The sequence below is a fragment of the Hippocampus comes genome, unplaced genomic scaffold (genome assembly GCF_001891065.2).
Source record: "Hippocampus comes isolate QL1 unplaced genomic scaffold, H_comes_QL1_v1.1 scaffold254, whole genome shotgun sequence".
Lineage (NCBI taxonomy): Eukaryota > Metazoa > Chordata > Actinopteri > Syngnathiformes > Syngnathidae > Hippocampus > Hippocampus comes.
This window is the reverse complement of record NW_017805874.1, coordinates 389,617-404,265: the sequence shown is the minus strand read 5'-3', so window position 1 is coordinate 404,265 and position 14,649 is coordinate 389,617. Positions and strand designations below refer to the sequence as shown.

General features: G+C 42.2%; 1 protein-coding gene across 4 annotated transcripts in view; it reads left to right on the top strand.

The window, feature by feature from the left end:
- rrh (retinal pigment epithelium-derived rhodopsin homolog) overlaps window positions 1-14,649 on the top strand; it is a 35,716-nt gene that overhangs the window by 9,513 nt on the left and 11,554 nt on the right. For 2 of the 4 annotated variants that reach the window (XM_019888818.1, XM_019888821.1), the window contains exons 2-4: window positions 5,185-5,375; window positions 7,423-7,522; window positions 7,681-7,834. In XM_019888818.1, the coding sequence (XP_019744377.1) occupies window positions 5,185-5,375; window positions 7,423-7,522; window positions 7,681-7,834 (445 nt within the window). Of the gene's footprint in view, window positions 1-4,342; window positions 4,498-5,043; window positions 5,096-5,184; window positions 5,376-7,422; window positions 7,523-7,680; window positions 7,835-14,649 lie in introns of those variants that run through there. The other 2 variants (XM_019888820.1, XM_019888819.1) reach the window with 2 other exon arrangements.

Here is a 14,649-nt window from a genome sequence, read left to right as displayed (position 1 = left end):
TTTGCGGAGAGGGGCGTCGCCCTCATCAGCGCGTTCTGCGGCGCCTTTACGCGCGACGAGGAACAGCGACAGCACCTTCTGCAGGTCGTGGAGCGACACCGGGCGTTGCACCCGTGCGCGAAGTAGGCATGGGATGGCACGCACGGCGGATTTCGTTTTTTTTTGCGGTCTAACAGTGTCACTAGTGTTGATGGCCATTATAGACAGATGGACAGATAGATAGATGGACCAGTTAACATGGACCAACAATCTCACCAGTGTTGCAGGATCACCACGGTTGCCTTTTTTGCAATACATGCGTTCCTGTCTTCCGTCTTTGAATTATTGCAAGTGTGAACTGAGCAAAACAAAATCCTTACTGTACGGGAGAAACCGTACTACCATTCAGCCCCGTAACATTCTTTCCATAGGGGAAACTTTGGTCGCTCTGCGGGACGGGATAAAATTATCCGATCGGAATAAAATTTTGCACACATCCTTGTGTCATAGTATCGACAAGATTTCCGACCCGGCCCGACGAATCCGACAAACTTTTCCAAAATGGACCACCCTACTCCACCCGCTTTATTTATATGGACATGGAACACTGTAACCTTCCACACAAAATAGTTTCAAACAAGTAACAATTGCGTCAGTGGCATACATCGTATTTGACAGGCTGCCTGCTCTTTATTCAGCAGAGGCTCATCAACCTAGTCTCTTATTTTTCTCCTGAAACAGTGTCTTCTCCCGCTTGGTATCCCTTAGCCTTCTCCGCTACGTACAATCTCTACACAGCTTGTAATGGTGGCTCTCGCTGGCAATCTGTAGTGGAGTCGTTAGATCCAATGCGAATGATTTCATCTTGAGTCGAGCTGTGGACAATGTTGACACGCTTGCATGCAGTATCCATACATTTAGCTATGGCTTCAGCAAATTTGTTCTTCGTCGTGTCATCCATTTTCTTCGCTTTGAAATGATCCATACTGTCTGTCTGAGACGAGGGGGCGGAGTACTCACATCAGCTGTGTGCTTGGCCATTAAGTGGTATTTCAGACTCGACGTGCAATGATGATAGCTCAGTTTACGACTGCAAAACATGCAGCTAACCTTGGTCTTGTCAGTGGAGCAATCTGGCAACTTTTTAAAAGTAAACTTTCCATTCATAAATTTTTTTTTTCCCTTCATTGAAATTAAACTTTTTATAAAAATAATCAGACTGGTTCACGTTTGTCTTTTGTCATTTTTAATTTCCTTCAGATTAATCCTGACAGTGTTGTAGGGAAACAGGATCTTTTACTCTGATGTGCCAAACTTTGAGAACCCTTTACAGCGGAAAGCCACCCCCCCCCACCCCCAATCCCCTACCAAAGCACCCCTTAATAATACTAATGCTATTTAAACCATCTGTGTTCCTGACTGATCTTAGTTGCTTATGTTTGAAGGGGAAGACGTTGAAATGCCACAATGACAAATTCATTTCTAAGGGGAAAAATTGATATGTATCATTGGATTTTTTTTTTTTTGTTGCTACAGAGAGCAATATACAAATAGTAAAATACTGATATACGTTTTTTGTTTTAGTAAATATTGTGTGTGTGTATGTATATGTGTGTGTGTGTGTGTGTGTGTATATATATATATATATATATACACACACACTCACCGGCCACTTTATTTGGTGAAGCGGTTCGGAAAATTATATATATATAATTTTCTGAACCGCTTCATTCTCACTAGGGTCGCGGGGGGTGCGGGGGGTGCTCCCAGCTGTCTTCGGGCAGTAGGCGGGGGACACCCTGAATCGGTTGCGAGTTCTGCACAGTATCCTTGCTGTTCCCAGCACTGCGCTTTTCTGCTGAGATGTCTGAGATGTCCGATGTTGTTCCCGGGATCTGTTGCAACCACTCATCTAATTTGGGAGTGACTGCTCCTCGTGCTCCGATCACCACAGTCACTACTGTCACCTTTACGTTCCAGGCTCTTTCCAGCTCCTCTCTGAGCCCTTGGTATTTCTCTAATTTCTCGTGTTCCTTCTTTCTGATGTTTCCGTCACTTGGGACCGCTACATCCACTACAACGGCTTTCCTCTGCCCTTTATCTATGATCACAATATCTGGTTGGTTCGCCATTACCATCTTGTCAGTCTGTATCTGGAAGTCCCACAGGATCTTTGCTCGGTCATTTTCCACCACCTTTGGAGGTGTTTCCCATTTTGACCTTGGTGTTTCCAGTCCATACTCCGCACAGATGTTTCGGTAGACTATGCCAGCCACCTGGTTATGGCATTCCATGTAGGCTTTCCCTGCCAGCATCTTACACCCTGCAGTTATGTGTTGGATTGTCTCAGGTGCCTATTATTGTAATTATTATAAAACACTCACCAGGATTGTTATTTCTTCAAAGCGCTTCTCTAGCCTTGGAGAAAATTCGCCACAAGATTCAACTCGGCTTACACAGGTAGAAGTTCAAAGACCAGCTTTTGTTTATCCAAAGCCGTTTCTCCTTCGACTCGCATGGTAAAGCGCTAGAGCAAGGTGGGCAAACTATGGCCCACGGGCCGGATCCCGCCCATTGGTCTTTTTAATCCGGCCCGCCGAAGCTTGGTACAGAATTAAGGTTCGATGTGAATGATTGCATAAAATTAATTTGGACTTGTAATGACAGGTATTTCAACGCCAGGCGGCGCAGTTACTTGAAGTTGCAGAGCACAGGGAGGAAGGTGGAGATGAAGAGAGAGGGGGAGAGATAGAGGGAGAAATCTTATCTACCACCTGCGGACCTCTGTCAAACGTAAATTCCCGAACCTGGTAAAAAAAAAAAAAAAATGCATTAAACGTTCGACTACTATATTACATTAACAATCGATTCATAACAATGTAAATTCCGGAACCCTAAGTCATACGGAAGCCCGCAGTAACGCCAACTCAAGCAACTCCTGCTCGATACGGCACCGCTATTTTCTATCAGTGAATCCAAAACGGTGACATGCAAGTGACTCTTTATTGCAGTGAGTTTTACTGGAATTGGAGAAAGTTTTTAATTTCATTCACTTACATTTACGTCCTGTAGGTCATGGCACCCAAACGAAGAGGAACAGTCATGACCGCAGAAGAGAAAGTGATATGTATCTGATTAAACGAAGCGGGTTACAAAGTACCAAACATTTAGGAGACACTTGGAGTCAGAAAGACTTAAATCTGCGAGACTTTGAAAAACAAGAAAGCGATTCTTGCTCAGTCCGATTTAAGCAATTTCCATGCTCAGAGTGAATTGCTTGCGGCTCGACGGACAGTCGAGTAAATGAACGTTTTCCGGAATGGTTTGACTGTTATCGTGCTAAAAACTTACCGCAAAATGGACCACTAATAAGAGAGGAAGCGAGTCCCATAGCGCTAACTATGAGCATCGAAGACTTCAAAGTATCCCGTGGCTGGCTTCAAAAATTCGGTGAACGACATCTGCTGAGCAATGCTGTCATGTCATGATTGAGAGGAGGTAAAGTTAAAGACAGTGAGTGAGTTGAAAGAAGAGCCACCAGGTCTCATATTCGTCTCATTTTGTAGCAAATAGTCCTAACTTTGTTCTATTTTGTATATATTTTTTTATATACCTGTACTGTATGCTGCAGTTTTTGTGTTATAAACAGTTTTTGGGCAATATATTGTTGCACTTTGTTGCTTGTGTTGTCAGACATATATGTTGTGAACATATAAGTTGTATACTTCTTCCTACTCCTTTGAGCATATAACGGTGATGATGTTTGTTTTATTTACTTTTTATTTTTATTTTTCCTTTTGTAACTTTGCTTGCCTTTTGTCAATTGTTATTGTATTGTATGTTCAATAAACAATTAACTAATTAACTAATACTTGGATGTTCATGCAGGACATATATATGTAAGACATATTAAAAAATGTGTCAATGCGTTTGATCTGTTGATGTTTGATATGGACTGTCAACAGGTGCAAATTTGTATATGTACCGTTTCTTGTGCTGACCCGGCCCACCTGTCAAATTTTAGGGATCAATGTGGCCCCCAAGCCAAAAAGTTTGCCCCACCCCTGTGCTAGAGAATAAGTTCTCTCTCCCTCGTGAACAAAAGTCATCACTCCAAGCGCTGCGGTCCGTTCAATGTACATCAGCAACAGCAGAATCGCTTATAAACATCACCATCCCACATTCCAAAAACATGCACAGTAGGTTAACTGATTACTGAATTGTCCTTAGGTGTGATTGTGAGTTTGAATGGTTGTTTGTCAGTGTGTGCTCTCGCTGGCAACCAGTTCAGGTTGTACCCCGCCTACTGCTCGAAGTCAGCCAGGATAGGGGCCAGCATGCCAACGACCCTTGTGAGGATCAATAAGAATCGCTGAAAAACTAGCATCAATTGGTGTTGAGTCAAGTTGTTAGCTTTCAGCTAACTCTGGACTGGTCTGTTAGCTTCTGCATAACTTCAACAGTGACACTTTACATCGACGGACCCACCGGTGGAAGTGGCTTTTCGACAACAAAAGGGTTTTAAAACTTTTCAATGTCCTGAACTGCACGGTCGTAATGTCTTTTGAGAATGAAAGGTTTTTAAAATTATTTGCCATTGGTATAATAGAAATTTTATCGATCAAATGTACTGTCGGTATTGGTTACTTGCCATTAGTATCGGTATTGGTATCGGTCTGAAAAAAAGTGACAGTTGGTGCAAATGTGATCCAATAAGCCAGACGATAAATTGCTGTATTGAGTAGGCTAAGGGCGGCTCTGTGGGCCAGTGGTTAGCGCGTTGACCTCACAGTGCAAAGGTCATGGGATCGATCCTGGCTCCGGCCTTCCTGTGTGGAGTTTGCATGTTCTACCCGTGCCTGCGTGGGTTTTCTCCGAGTACTCCGGTTTCCTCCCACATTCCAAAAACACACATGATAGGCTGATTGAACACTCTAAATTGTCCCTCTGTGTGAGTGTGAGCGCGGATGGTTATTTGTCTCTGTGTGTCCTGCGATTGGCTGGCAACCGGTTCAGGGTGTCCCCCGCCTGCTGCCCAAAGACAGCTGGGATAGGCTCCGGCATGCCCCGTGACCCTTGTGAGGATAAGCGGTTCAGGAACTGGATGAATGGATGAGTAGGCTGACACTAATTCTGCGTTTTGAGGCTTTACGTTGCAAGATGGACTTCTAATTTCCAACTCTTTTTCACCTTTTTTCTTTCCAGGTATCATCAGTCTACTGAGCAACATTGTCGTTCTTCTAATGTTTGTTAAGTTTAAGGAGCTCCGCACTGCTACCAATTTTATCATCATCAACTTGGCCTTTACTGACATTGGGGTAGCAGGCATTGGCTACCCTATGTCAGCTGCCTCCGATATCCACGGAAACTGGAAATTTGGCTCCACTGGTTGTCAGGTGGGTGCCATCCATGTACTTTCAAGAGGACAGACAAGATGCTGGTGGCATGAGTTCTTTGAAATCTTCCAAACAATCCAAAACCCAAAAAAAAAAAAAAAATGCGTCTACTGCACCCTTTGCACATTTCTCAAATCTTGTGAGATAAATACAGTTGAGAAAGTTAGAGCAAGCAGTGTATATTACTATTTTATTATTTATTCTACTTGTGTTTATTCTAGTGTCTAGTTTTAACTAATTGTGAGTTGCCTGAGATTTTAGATTTTCTCCTCTCTCCTTGTTCCACGATGATAGGCTATTAGGACATATGATACTAATCCAAAGTGAAACGTACAGCTGAGGAAAACCTATTCATTCCACTTCATTGTAAGATAGAACTTCTCAATAATTTTCTGTTACCCCCACCTCCCTCCGCCCAGGACGAAGAAACATTTTGTGATTCTCAACTCTCTGCCGTGACCAAAAATATAATTTGTTTATGTCACAGTCATTCTCAAATAATAGGGGGTGTAGTGGGATGCCAGGGACTCTGAGGAACATGCATTTTTTTTGCCAAAGAAAATAGAATAAAGTGTAATTGCACATCCACGACAGCAGTTGGCAGTGGCGTCCTCATTGTCAGAGAGTGCGCAGAGAGTACTATATTAGCCCTGTGGTGTAGGGTTTTTTTTTTTTTTTGCACCGAGCAGGCTATATGAAGTGCAGTTAACAAAGGCTCAGGAGACAACATGTTTTTTTTTTTTTTTAACAGGGATGACAAAGAAAGGCGGAGAAAGACAAAGATCATGAGACAAAAGAGAGTGACCCGAAAGACCAGTCAAGGAAATATGACAAAGCTTATGTAGTGCTTGGCTTCAGTGTGACTACAGTGGGACATGGATGAGGAAAGACCGGTGTTGACTGTGTCAAAAAATGCTGGCTGCTGACAGCATGAAGCCAAATAAATCAAGCCGCCACTTCAAGACATGACACCTCAATCATGCTGATAAGCCGCTAGAAAAGTTGTACATTGCAAAACGTGCTCATCGAAGCCATCAATACTGACTTCCTCATTTTGATTTTAAAAAATTAATAAATCAGCACTAATTGTTTTATTCGTTTTTGTTTTGTAGACTATAGTGTTTTATATATTGTGCTCCTAAGTTAATGTTGCTGAGCTGAATTTGAATTTATTATTTCGAGATTTTATTTAATTTTAGTTTTCAGAATGAAATGGTGCAATAAATTGGTCAAAAATGTTTACAGTTTAAACAAGCATTTTTTTTTTTTTTTACATTTCAGTTAAAAAGAAGAGTCGTGAATTGTTTTCTTCTTGTTAGTGGGGGCGTAACAGAAAATAATTGAGAAGCACTGGTCTATGAGACAGTTAGACGTACACCTGAATAACATTTTATCCTGATTAATGTTCTTTACAGAAAACTAACAAGAAGGATTTACGACAAATAACTGAAACATTGTCTGTCACAACAAAGTTCAAGTGTGTGTGTGTGTGTGTGTGTGTGTATATATGTATATATATATGTACATACACACGCGCACACACTGTAGTGGATGTGCAATTAATTACACTTTGTTTTTTTCCATCCAACTTTTACTATTTTTTTCCATCCATCTATTCTCAACACCGCTTATCCTGAACAGGGTTTGATGGGGGTGCTGGAGCCGAGCTCAGCTGACTTCGGGCGAGAGGCACACTACACCCTGAACTGTTCGCCAGTCAGATGCAGGGCACATATAGAGACAAACAATCATTCACACACACGCACGCACGCACGCACACACACACACACACACACACACACACACACACACACACACACACACACACACACACACACACACACGCACGCACGCACACTGATCCCAAGATGCCTGCACACAAGTCAGGGGTGTGTACCACGACATCATCAGTAACTCCATTTAAAAAAAAAAAAAAAAAATTTAAAATAATGTTACCTGGGGGTCACACGTGGCCTCCCTGGCATGGTCTATTGAGGACTGTTATCAGGGCATAATGTCAGACTGCTCCAATTGTTTTTGATTCCAGATTTATGCAGCTCTCAACATCTTCTTTGGCATGGCTAGCATTGGCCTGTTGACTGTGGTGGCCATAGACCGATACCTCACAATTTGCAGGCCTGACATAGGTATCGAATCATATTGTATTCTGCATTTACGGCGTGTGCAGTGAACAACTTTTAACCCACTCGAATATGTGTTGCCAATAATATGTAGAAATAGACACAATAATGTTTACACTGTGCAGTACTTTCCGTGCACATGTGCTTGTCCTTTGTCTCTTCAGGGCAGAAAATGACAGTGCGTTCATACAATCTTCTGATTCTGGCAGCATGGCTTAATGCTTTGTTCTGGTCCACCATGCCTATCGTGGGCTGGGCTGGCTATGCCCCAGACCCAACTGGAGCTACATGCACCATTAACTGGCGGCAGAATGACGCGTGAGTTGTCAAGACTGCTTGAACTCAAAATCATTGTTATTCTCTCCCTAAAGTACATGTGCAAATATTGTTACTTGGTTTAAAAAGTACATACGTACAAATAATTGTGTAATCCTGGTTCCATGGAGTTAAATTCTGAAATTCGATGTATATGATACCCTGAAACTGGGCCTAAGGTAATGTGAAATGTACATTAAGACCTTAAATCAATTTCTGAAATCAATACAAAATAAGAATAAAGACCTCCACAGCCCACTGTAAGTTGGGGTGTAACTAAAATACACTGAGAAAAATCACGTCGGCACTGGGAGAACAAGCAAACTCCACACAGGAAATCTGTAGCTGGATTGCAGAATCAGTATCATATTTATTTTACTAGTATGTTCAAACAAACAGGGAATTTGTCTTTGGTAGTTGAATATGCTTTAGTATTACAATCTAGCCTCCATAACAAAATATACATTTAGGACATAAACACACAAGTACAAAGTCATTAGGCAATATAAAGTGACATAGTACTTGTGCAAAAGATCCAGAGTCATAAAGCAAAGTAAAGTGTCCCGATATGTGCTAATACTGATTTAACAGTCGTGCAATGATGCAGAGTCATCATGCAATATAAGTGATCAGTAGTGGGTTAGAACTGATCAATAACGGTTTTGCAAATGATTCAGTGTGGCAAAGCTACACCAACAGATATCACTTCAGAGGTAGGAAGCTACAGCAATGACTACGCTAATAATGTTACCACAGATATTTGCAAAATTGGTGTTACGATAAAGTGTTACGATAAAATTATAAGTCAAACACTTACAAAGTTAATGGTGAGGGGAAAGAAACTATTGGAATGGCTCCTGGTTTTAGTGTGCATTGTTAATTAGTGCCAATCAAAGAGAAGGAGCCGGAAAAGGTGATGTCCATTGTGGGGTGAGTCTAAGAGAATTGTGCCTGGACTTGTCTTCGGTCTTGCAATGTGCAAGTCCTCAAGAGTAATTGGGCAGATAATGAAGAGCCTCTTGTTAGTCCTACCTGTCCATTACAGTCCGATTTTGTAGCAACACCAAACCAGACACTGGATGAACACAGGACTGATTCACTGACTGGAGAGAATTGCTTCAACAGCCACTGTGGCAGGCCGTGCTTCCTTAGCAGCCACAGGATGTATATCTTCTGCTGGGGTGAGATCCGAAAATACAGAAAACTAAATAGCAAGAGTCCAAACACGTGTAACCCAAATCAGTGAGTACCACTACAACAAAAATACTTACTACACAGGAATCAAAACAGACAAAAATGACTATGAACATGAACAAGAAGGTCTTGAAAATATCACTTGAGGCAGTAACGTGTTACGAGGACTACGTCTGTTTTATAATTATTTGTGATGATGAAACTCTACTTTGTTCTTTGGACCAGTAAAAGCAATGCTAGGTTCGATTCACGGGAACCAAGGATGTCAACCCTGAGAGGCAGAGGCAGAAGAAACAAGACAACATTCATAAAAAACAAGGAGAATTTTACATTAAACAAATACATGACAAGATAATTATTATCACACAAAATACAGTGAAAATAAATAAATGCAACTGAACCTAAATTTCCTATTTCTACCTCCTTCAAAGCAAAATAATTGTGTGATCACCTCTCAACACCGGTGTGGGGTTTTTTTTCAATTGTAAATCTAACTAACAAACACTTAGTGTCCCTATCAATTCTTGTCTTCACACTTAATTCCTTTAAACATTACCAAATTCACTAAACAGTCAAAAACAACTTTGTTGACTCTGGTTCACTCGCCATCCTCCTCCTGCTTGACCTCAGTGCAGCCTTTGACACCATCTCTCACTCCATCCTCCTCGACAGACTCTCCTCCATTGGCATCACCAGCACCCCCCTCTCCTGGTTCCGCTCCTATCTTGATGACCGCACCCAGTTTATCCAGCTCAAATGTTTTAGATCTCAGCCCTTTCCCCTCACTTCAGGTGTTCCTCAGGTTTCTGTCCTTGGCCCCTTGCTTCTTCTAATCTATCTCCTCCCCCTTGGTAATATCTTCAGGAAACATCAAATTCACTTTCACTGCTACGCGGATGACACCCAGCTCTACATCTCTACCAAACCAAATACCATACTTCCACCATCCTCCCTAACCAACTGTCTGCAGGAATTAAAATCTTGGTTCACCTCAAACTTCCTCAAACCGAATAGCAATAAAACTGAACTCCTCCTCATTGGCACCAAATCCACCCTAAACAAAATAAACAATTTCTCCATTCCCTTTGACAGCTCCTCCATCTCCCCCTCCCCTCAGGTCAAGTGTCTGGGTGTCATCCTTGACAGCACCCTCTCCTTCACCTCACATATCAACCACATCACTCGTTCTGCATATTATCATCTTAGAAACATTCACCGGCTCCGCTCTTCTCTCACCCCTCACTCCACTGCTATACTTATTCAAACCCTCGCGACTCGATTACTGTAATTCCCTCCTGCTCGGTCTCCCTCAAAAAACCGTCCATAAGCTTCAGCTGGGCCAAAATTCAGCCGCCCGCATTATCACGCTCACACCATCCATAAACCATATTACACCTGTCCTCCAACATCTCCACTGGCTCCCCATTTTACACTGCATTCAATATAAAATCCTGCTCCTTACATTCAAAGCCATCCATAACCGTGCCCCTCCATACCAATCTGACCTCATCCATATTCCTACACCTGTCCGCTCTCTTCGTTCTTCCTCCTCTCTCCTCCTTACTGTCCCCCCTGCTCGCCTCGTCACCATGGGAAACAGAGCCTTCAGTCGCTCTGCTCCTCAGCTCTGGAACACACTCCCCGCTGACCTTTGTAAGATAAGATAAGATTAGAAAACCTTTATTAGTCTCCTAATGGAGAAATTCCCATGAGTTCCTAGAAAGGCGCCCACAAATAAAATGTATGATTATTATTATTATTATGATATCGAGTTTGTATTGGTTGAGGAATTCAAGGAACCACTTGCTGAAGAGGAAGTTTCCCAAAAGCCACATGATAGTGTTTCTGACACTGGTTCAGAGGAAGAATCAGAGTCCGCACTGGGGACAGAAGCAAGTAAAGAGCAAGGAGCCAAATTTGGAAACAGACTCGCGACAAAGCCTTCAGGCCACATCGGATGTTAGCATGTCTGAGGAACGTCCAAGACCTGTGCCTGCACCGAGGGAGGTAAGAAAAGTGACTGTTTGTGTAGGTGTACCCAGTTCTGCCCTACGCAAAAGTCAGAGGAAAACTGCAGGGAAACACAAGAATACGTTCAATCTCCGTGTCAGCGTGCAATGCCATCTCGTTAAATCCAGACGTATTCTCCCAGATTTTAGCAGGAGTGGTCCGCTATACCACAACATCAACTAGATGAGGGGTAGAGTGATAAGTCACCGAGGACGTTGACTTGTAGCAGGGGAGAATGTAACCAGGTGAACCATACTTGTAGTGAGGGCTGCCTTGTTCGCACTGTCTCTTTAAAAGTAATGCTAGACAAAAACACACGGGAACATATAGCGTGAGTGAGAATTAGACCACGAAGTGAAGGGAGGATGACATGCCCGTGAAGGAGGATAGTCGCTGAACTGTGCATGCCGCTCATCCCAACTTGAAAAACCGATGATCGTCATTGTGACCCAGGTGATGTTTAGGTAATTGGTAACTATTTTACCATGAAACATGTTAGGGGTTGTATTCAGCTGGACGGTTGATTATTTAAATATTTGTTGAGTAAGAGATCGTGGTTTGGGAAATTGAATGCTTCCGCTGGTGGGACATGTGAACAGCTGTACAGTGGAAGTGTTCTAAACCGTGACAAGATGTAAATATGTTTTTTTTTTAACTGTGGAATTACATGAACTGTGTTATGTGTGCCTTAGAGGGGAGATTATTTGGGTTTTCTGCATGTCTTGTGTGCACCCAACACACTGGAACGGCGCAACGAGTAAGGGTGTCCGCCTTTCAAAACATTGGTTGGAAATAATGTATTTTTATTTCTGTTTTCCTATCAAGCAAGCCACTGCTGTTGTTTATTATTGTGTAATTTTCTTTAATCTGTTAGATCATTTTCTTTGAACTCTTAGATCCCTTTTTTTTGAACTCTTAAAATTCAGTTAAAACATCTCAGTCTTTCATCTTAACGATATACAATTTTTTTATTGTTCAGTCGGGAATAAAGCCCACGTAAAAAATATTCAGCCCAGTCTTTCCAAAGACCTGGCTACATATATATCCTCGCGACCACCACTGTGCCCCTTTGTACATACTTTCTGAATTTAGGGGACCATGGTGGCTAATTCCATCATTGTCCTCGATCAGAAACTCCGCAAAAGACCTGGCCTAAATGTGCCGTGAGCACATCAGCGTCGACAATGAAGTAACTACAGTAATTAACATCAGGTGTTACTGCCAATATGTTCCATTAAGCAGTTTCGTTATTGGTGTTCTGATGCCATCTAGTGGCGATTGTTGGCCGGAACCATTTATCGCGGATAAAGGTCCACCCGACCCTAGTTGCCGTTGCACGTTATTGGAGCACGTTAAAAGACACGTTTTTGTAAGTTCAATGTAGCCATTTTGTAAGAAGACGAGAGTGCCGAGAACCTACCGTATGAGGCAAGTCGACGACGGGCAGGATTTCGGCCGAAGTTTAGCCCCTTATGGGTGTGAGCCCACGAGGTTTGTGTGTATTTATGTTAAATCAATTGTCTTCGTAGTTTTGTCTTTATTTGGTACGTAATGCCACTTGTTTGTATGTTTCATGTTCGTGGGACCAGTTCTCACGGGTTGCCAGGAATAAACCCTGTATTTTTGTCTGGACTTCGTGTCGTCATTCATGCCGCATCCTGAGGGCACTACAGTGAGAACTCTCCCGCTCCGACGCATGGTTAGACTACAAGGACGATGCCAGCGCGCGAGAGAAGGACTACCATCGTGACTCCATTTTGTGTGACGAAACAAAGCACGGAAAATCCACGTTCACGATGTCGACAAGATAAGCCAATTAGCAAACTATAAGAAGTGAAACCTTGACATATAATCATTTGTTTTTGTTGAAGAACTATAATTGTATTGAGTGCTTTATTCGTTGTTATACTATTAAGCTGAATTGTTCTACATTTTCGTAGTTGTGATAGCCATTTTGCAAAGGTTTAATTACTTTGAGTAAGAAAACATTTAGGTTAAGGTTGCAACAATTGCATGTATGTTACACTGATTCAAGCTTAGATCTTGCATTTAAACATTTTTGTGACAGTTTACTGTGCCTTTCAGCAAAGGTTAATTTGACTAATGCAAAGTTACCATTTAACTGCCTTGAATATTAGGCTTAAGCCCTCAAGTTAAAGTAAACAAACGTCGACCAAATTTAACAATGGCAACGCTGAAGTCTCAGTCAGAAGGCAGTGATCGTGATGTAGAGCAACCATTCGCAACTGAAGGTGCTGAAAGAGACAATTCCACTACTCAACAAGAGCTACAAAGGAGCCAAAGAACCCGCAAGTTGACGGAAAAGGGCCAAGAGCTGCGTGATGAGCTGATAAGTAAAGCAACACATCGATTCAGCGTGTGCTATGAGAAGTGGAAGTTTGTCGCTAAAGATGCCAAGAAAGCCTTGCATGAACGATGCTCAACAGATCAAATGCATGAACATGTTACCAAAGTAACAGAGGCTTCAAAAAATGTAAGCACTGCTTATGAAGAATTGAGACGCATTACCTATCCAGACAATGCCATGAGACGCAGAATCGATACATGTGAAGCAGTAACTAAGACAGTAATTAAAACTGCTGAAGAGTGCATGAAAACAAAAATGATGGAAAATGATGTAGACAAAGAAACGGAAAAGACAAACCTTGCCTTAAGATCCTCACACTCAAAGAAGATGAGTATCAATTCATACCACACTAAGTCCTCCATTCAGTCAAAGGTTTCCTCTAGACATTCCAGTTTTTGCTCTGCTAAAAGACGAGATGCAGCCGCTGAAGTTGCAGCCAACGAAGCCGCCTTGGAAGTTCTGCTTCAACAAGAAAGCCATATCAAGGACATAGAAAAACAAGAGGCAGAAATAGCAGAACGGCAAAGAGCTTTAGAAGCAAAACGCAGGGAACTAGAAAGACTGGACGCAATTAAAAGCCTCAAGGCTGCTCAGGCAAGACAAAGAGTCTATGACCAAAGTGTATGTTCCGATGAAGATATATACGAGCTACTTCATCAAAATTCCAAGAAAGAAAATGAAGTAAAATCCGAAAACAATGACTCCTATTGCAAATCTTGCTGTTCACCTCAAGGGGTGATACATCCACAACAAGAAATAAAGATGCAAGATTTAGTCAAGGCCCTTACTGAGTCAATCAGTTGTAGCAGACTGCCTGTACCAGAACCAACTGTATTCAGTGGTGACGCTCTCAGATACAATGATTGGAAGATTTCCTTTCAGACACTCATTGAAAGAAAAAACATTCCAGCGGAAGAAAAAATGTACAATCTGCGCAAGTACGTGAGTGGACCTGCCGGAAGAGCCATTGAAAGCTACTTTCTGTTAGGCACAAAATCAGCCTACGCTTGCTGCATGGACACTCCTTGAAGAAAGGTATGGCAATCCATTCCTTATATCTAAAGCATTCAGAGATAAACTTGATGCCTGGCAAAAGATAAGATCAAAGAGCAGTATAGAATTACAAGAGTATGCTGACTTTCTTCGAAGCTGTAAGGCGGCCATGTCTGAAATCAAGGGTCTCGAAGTACTCAATGACTGCAATGAAAATCAAAGGATGCTTTCAAAGCTCCCAGATTGGATTATT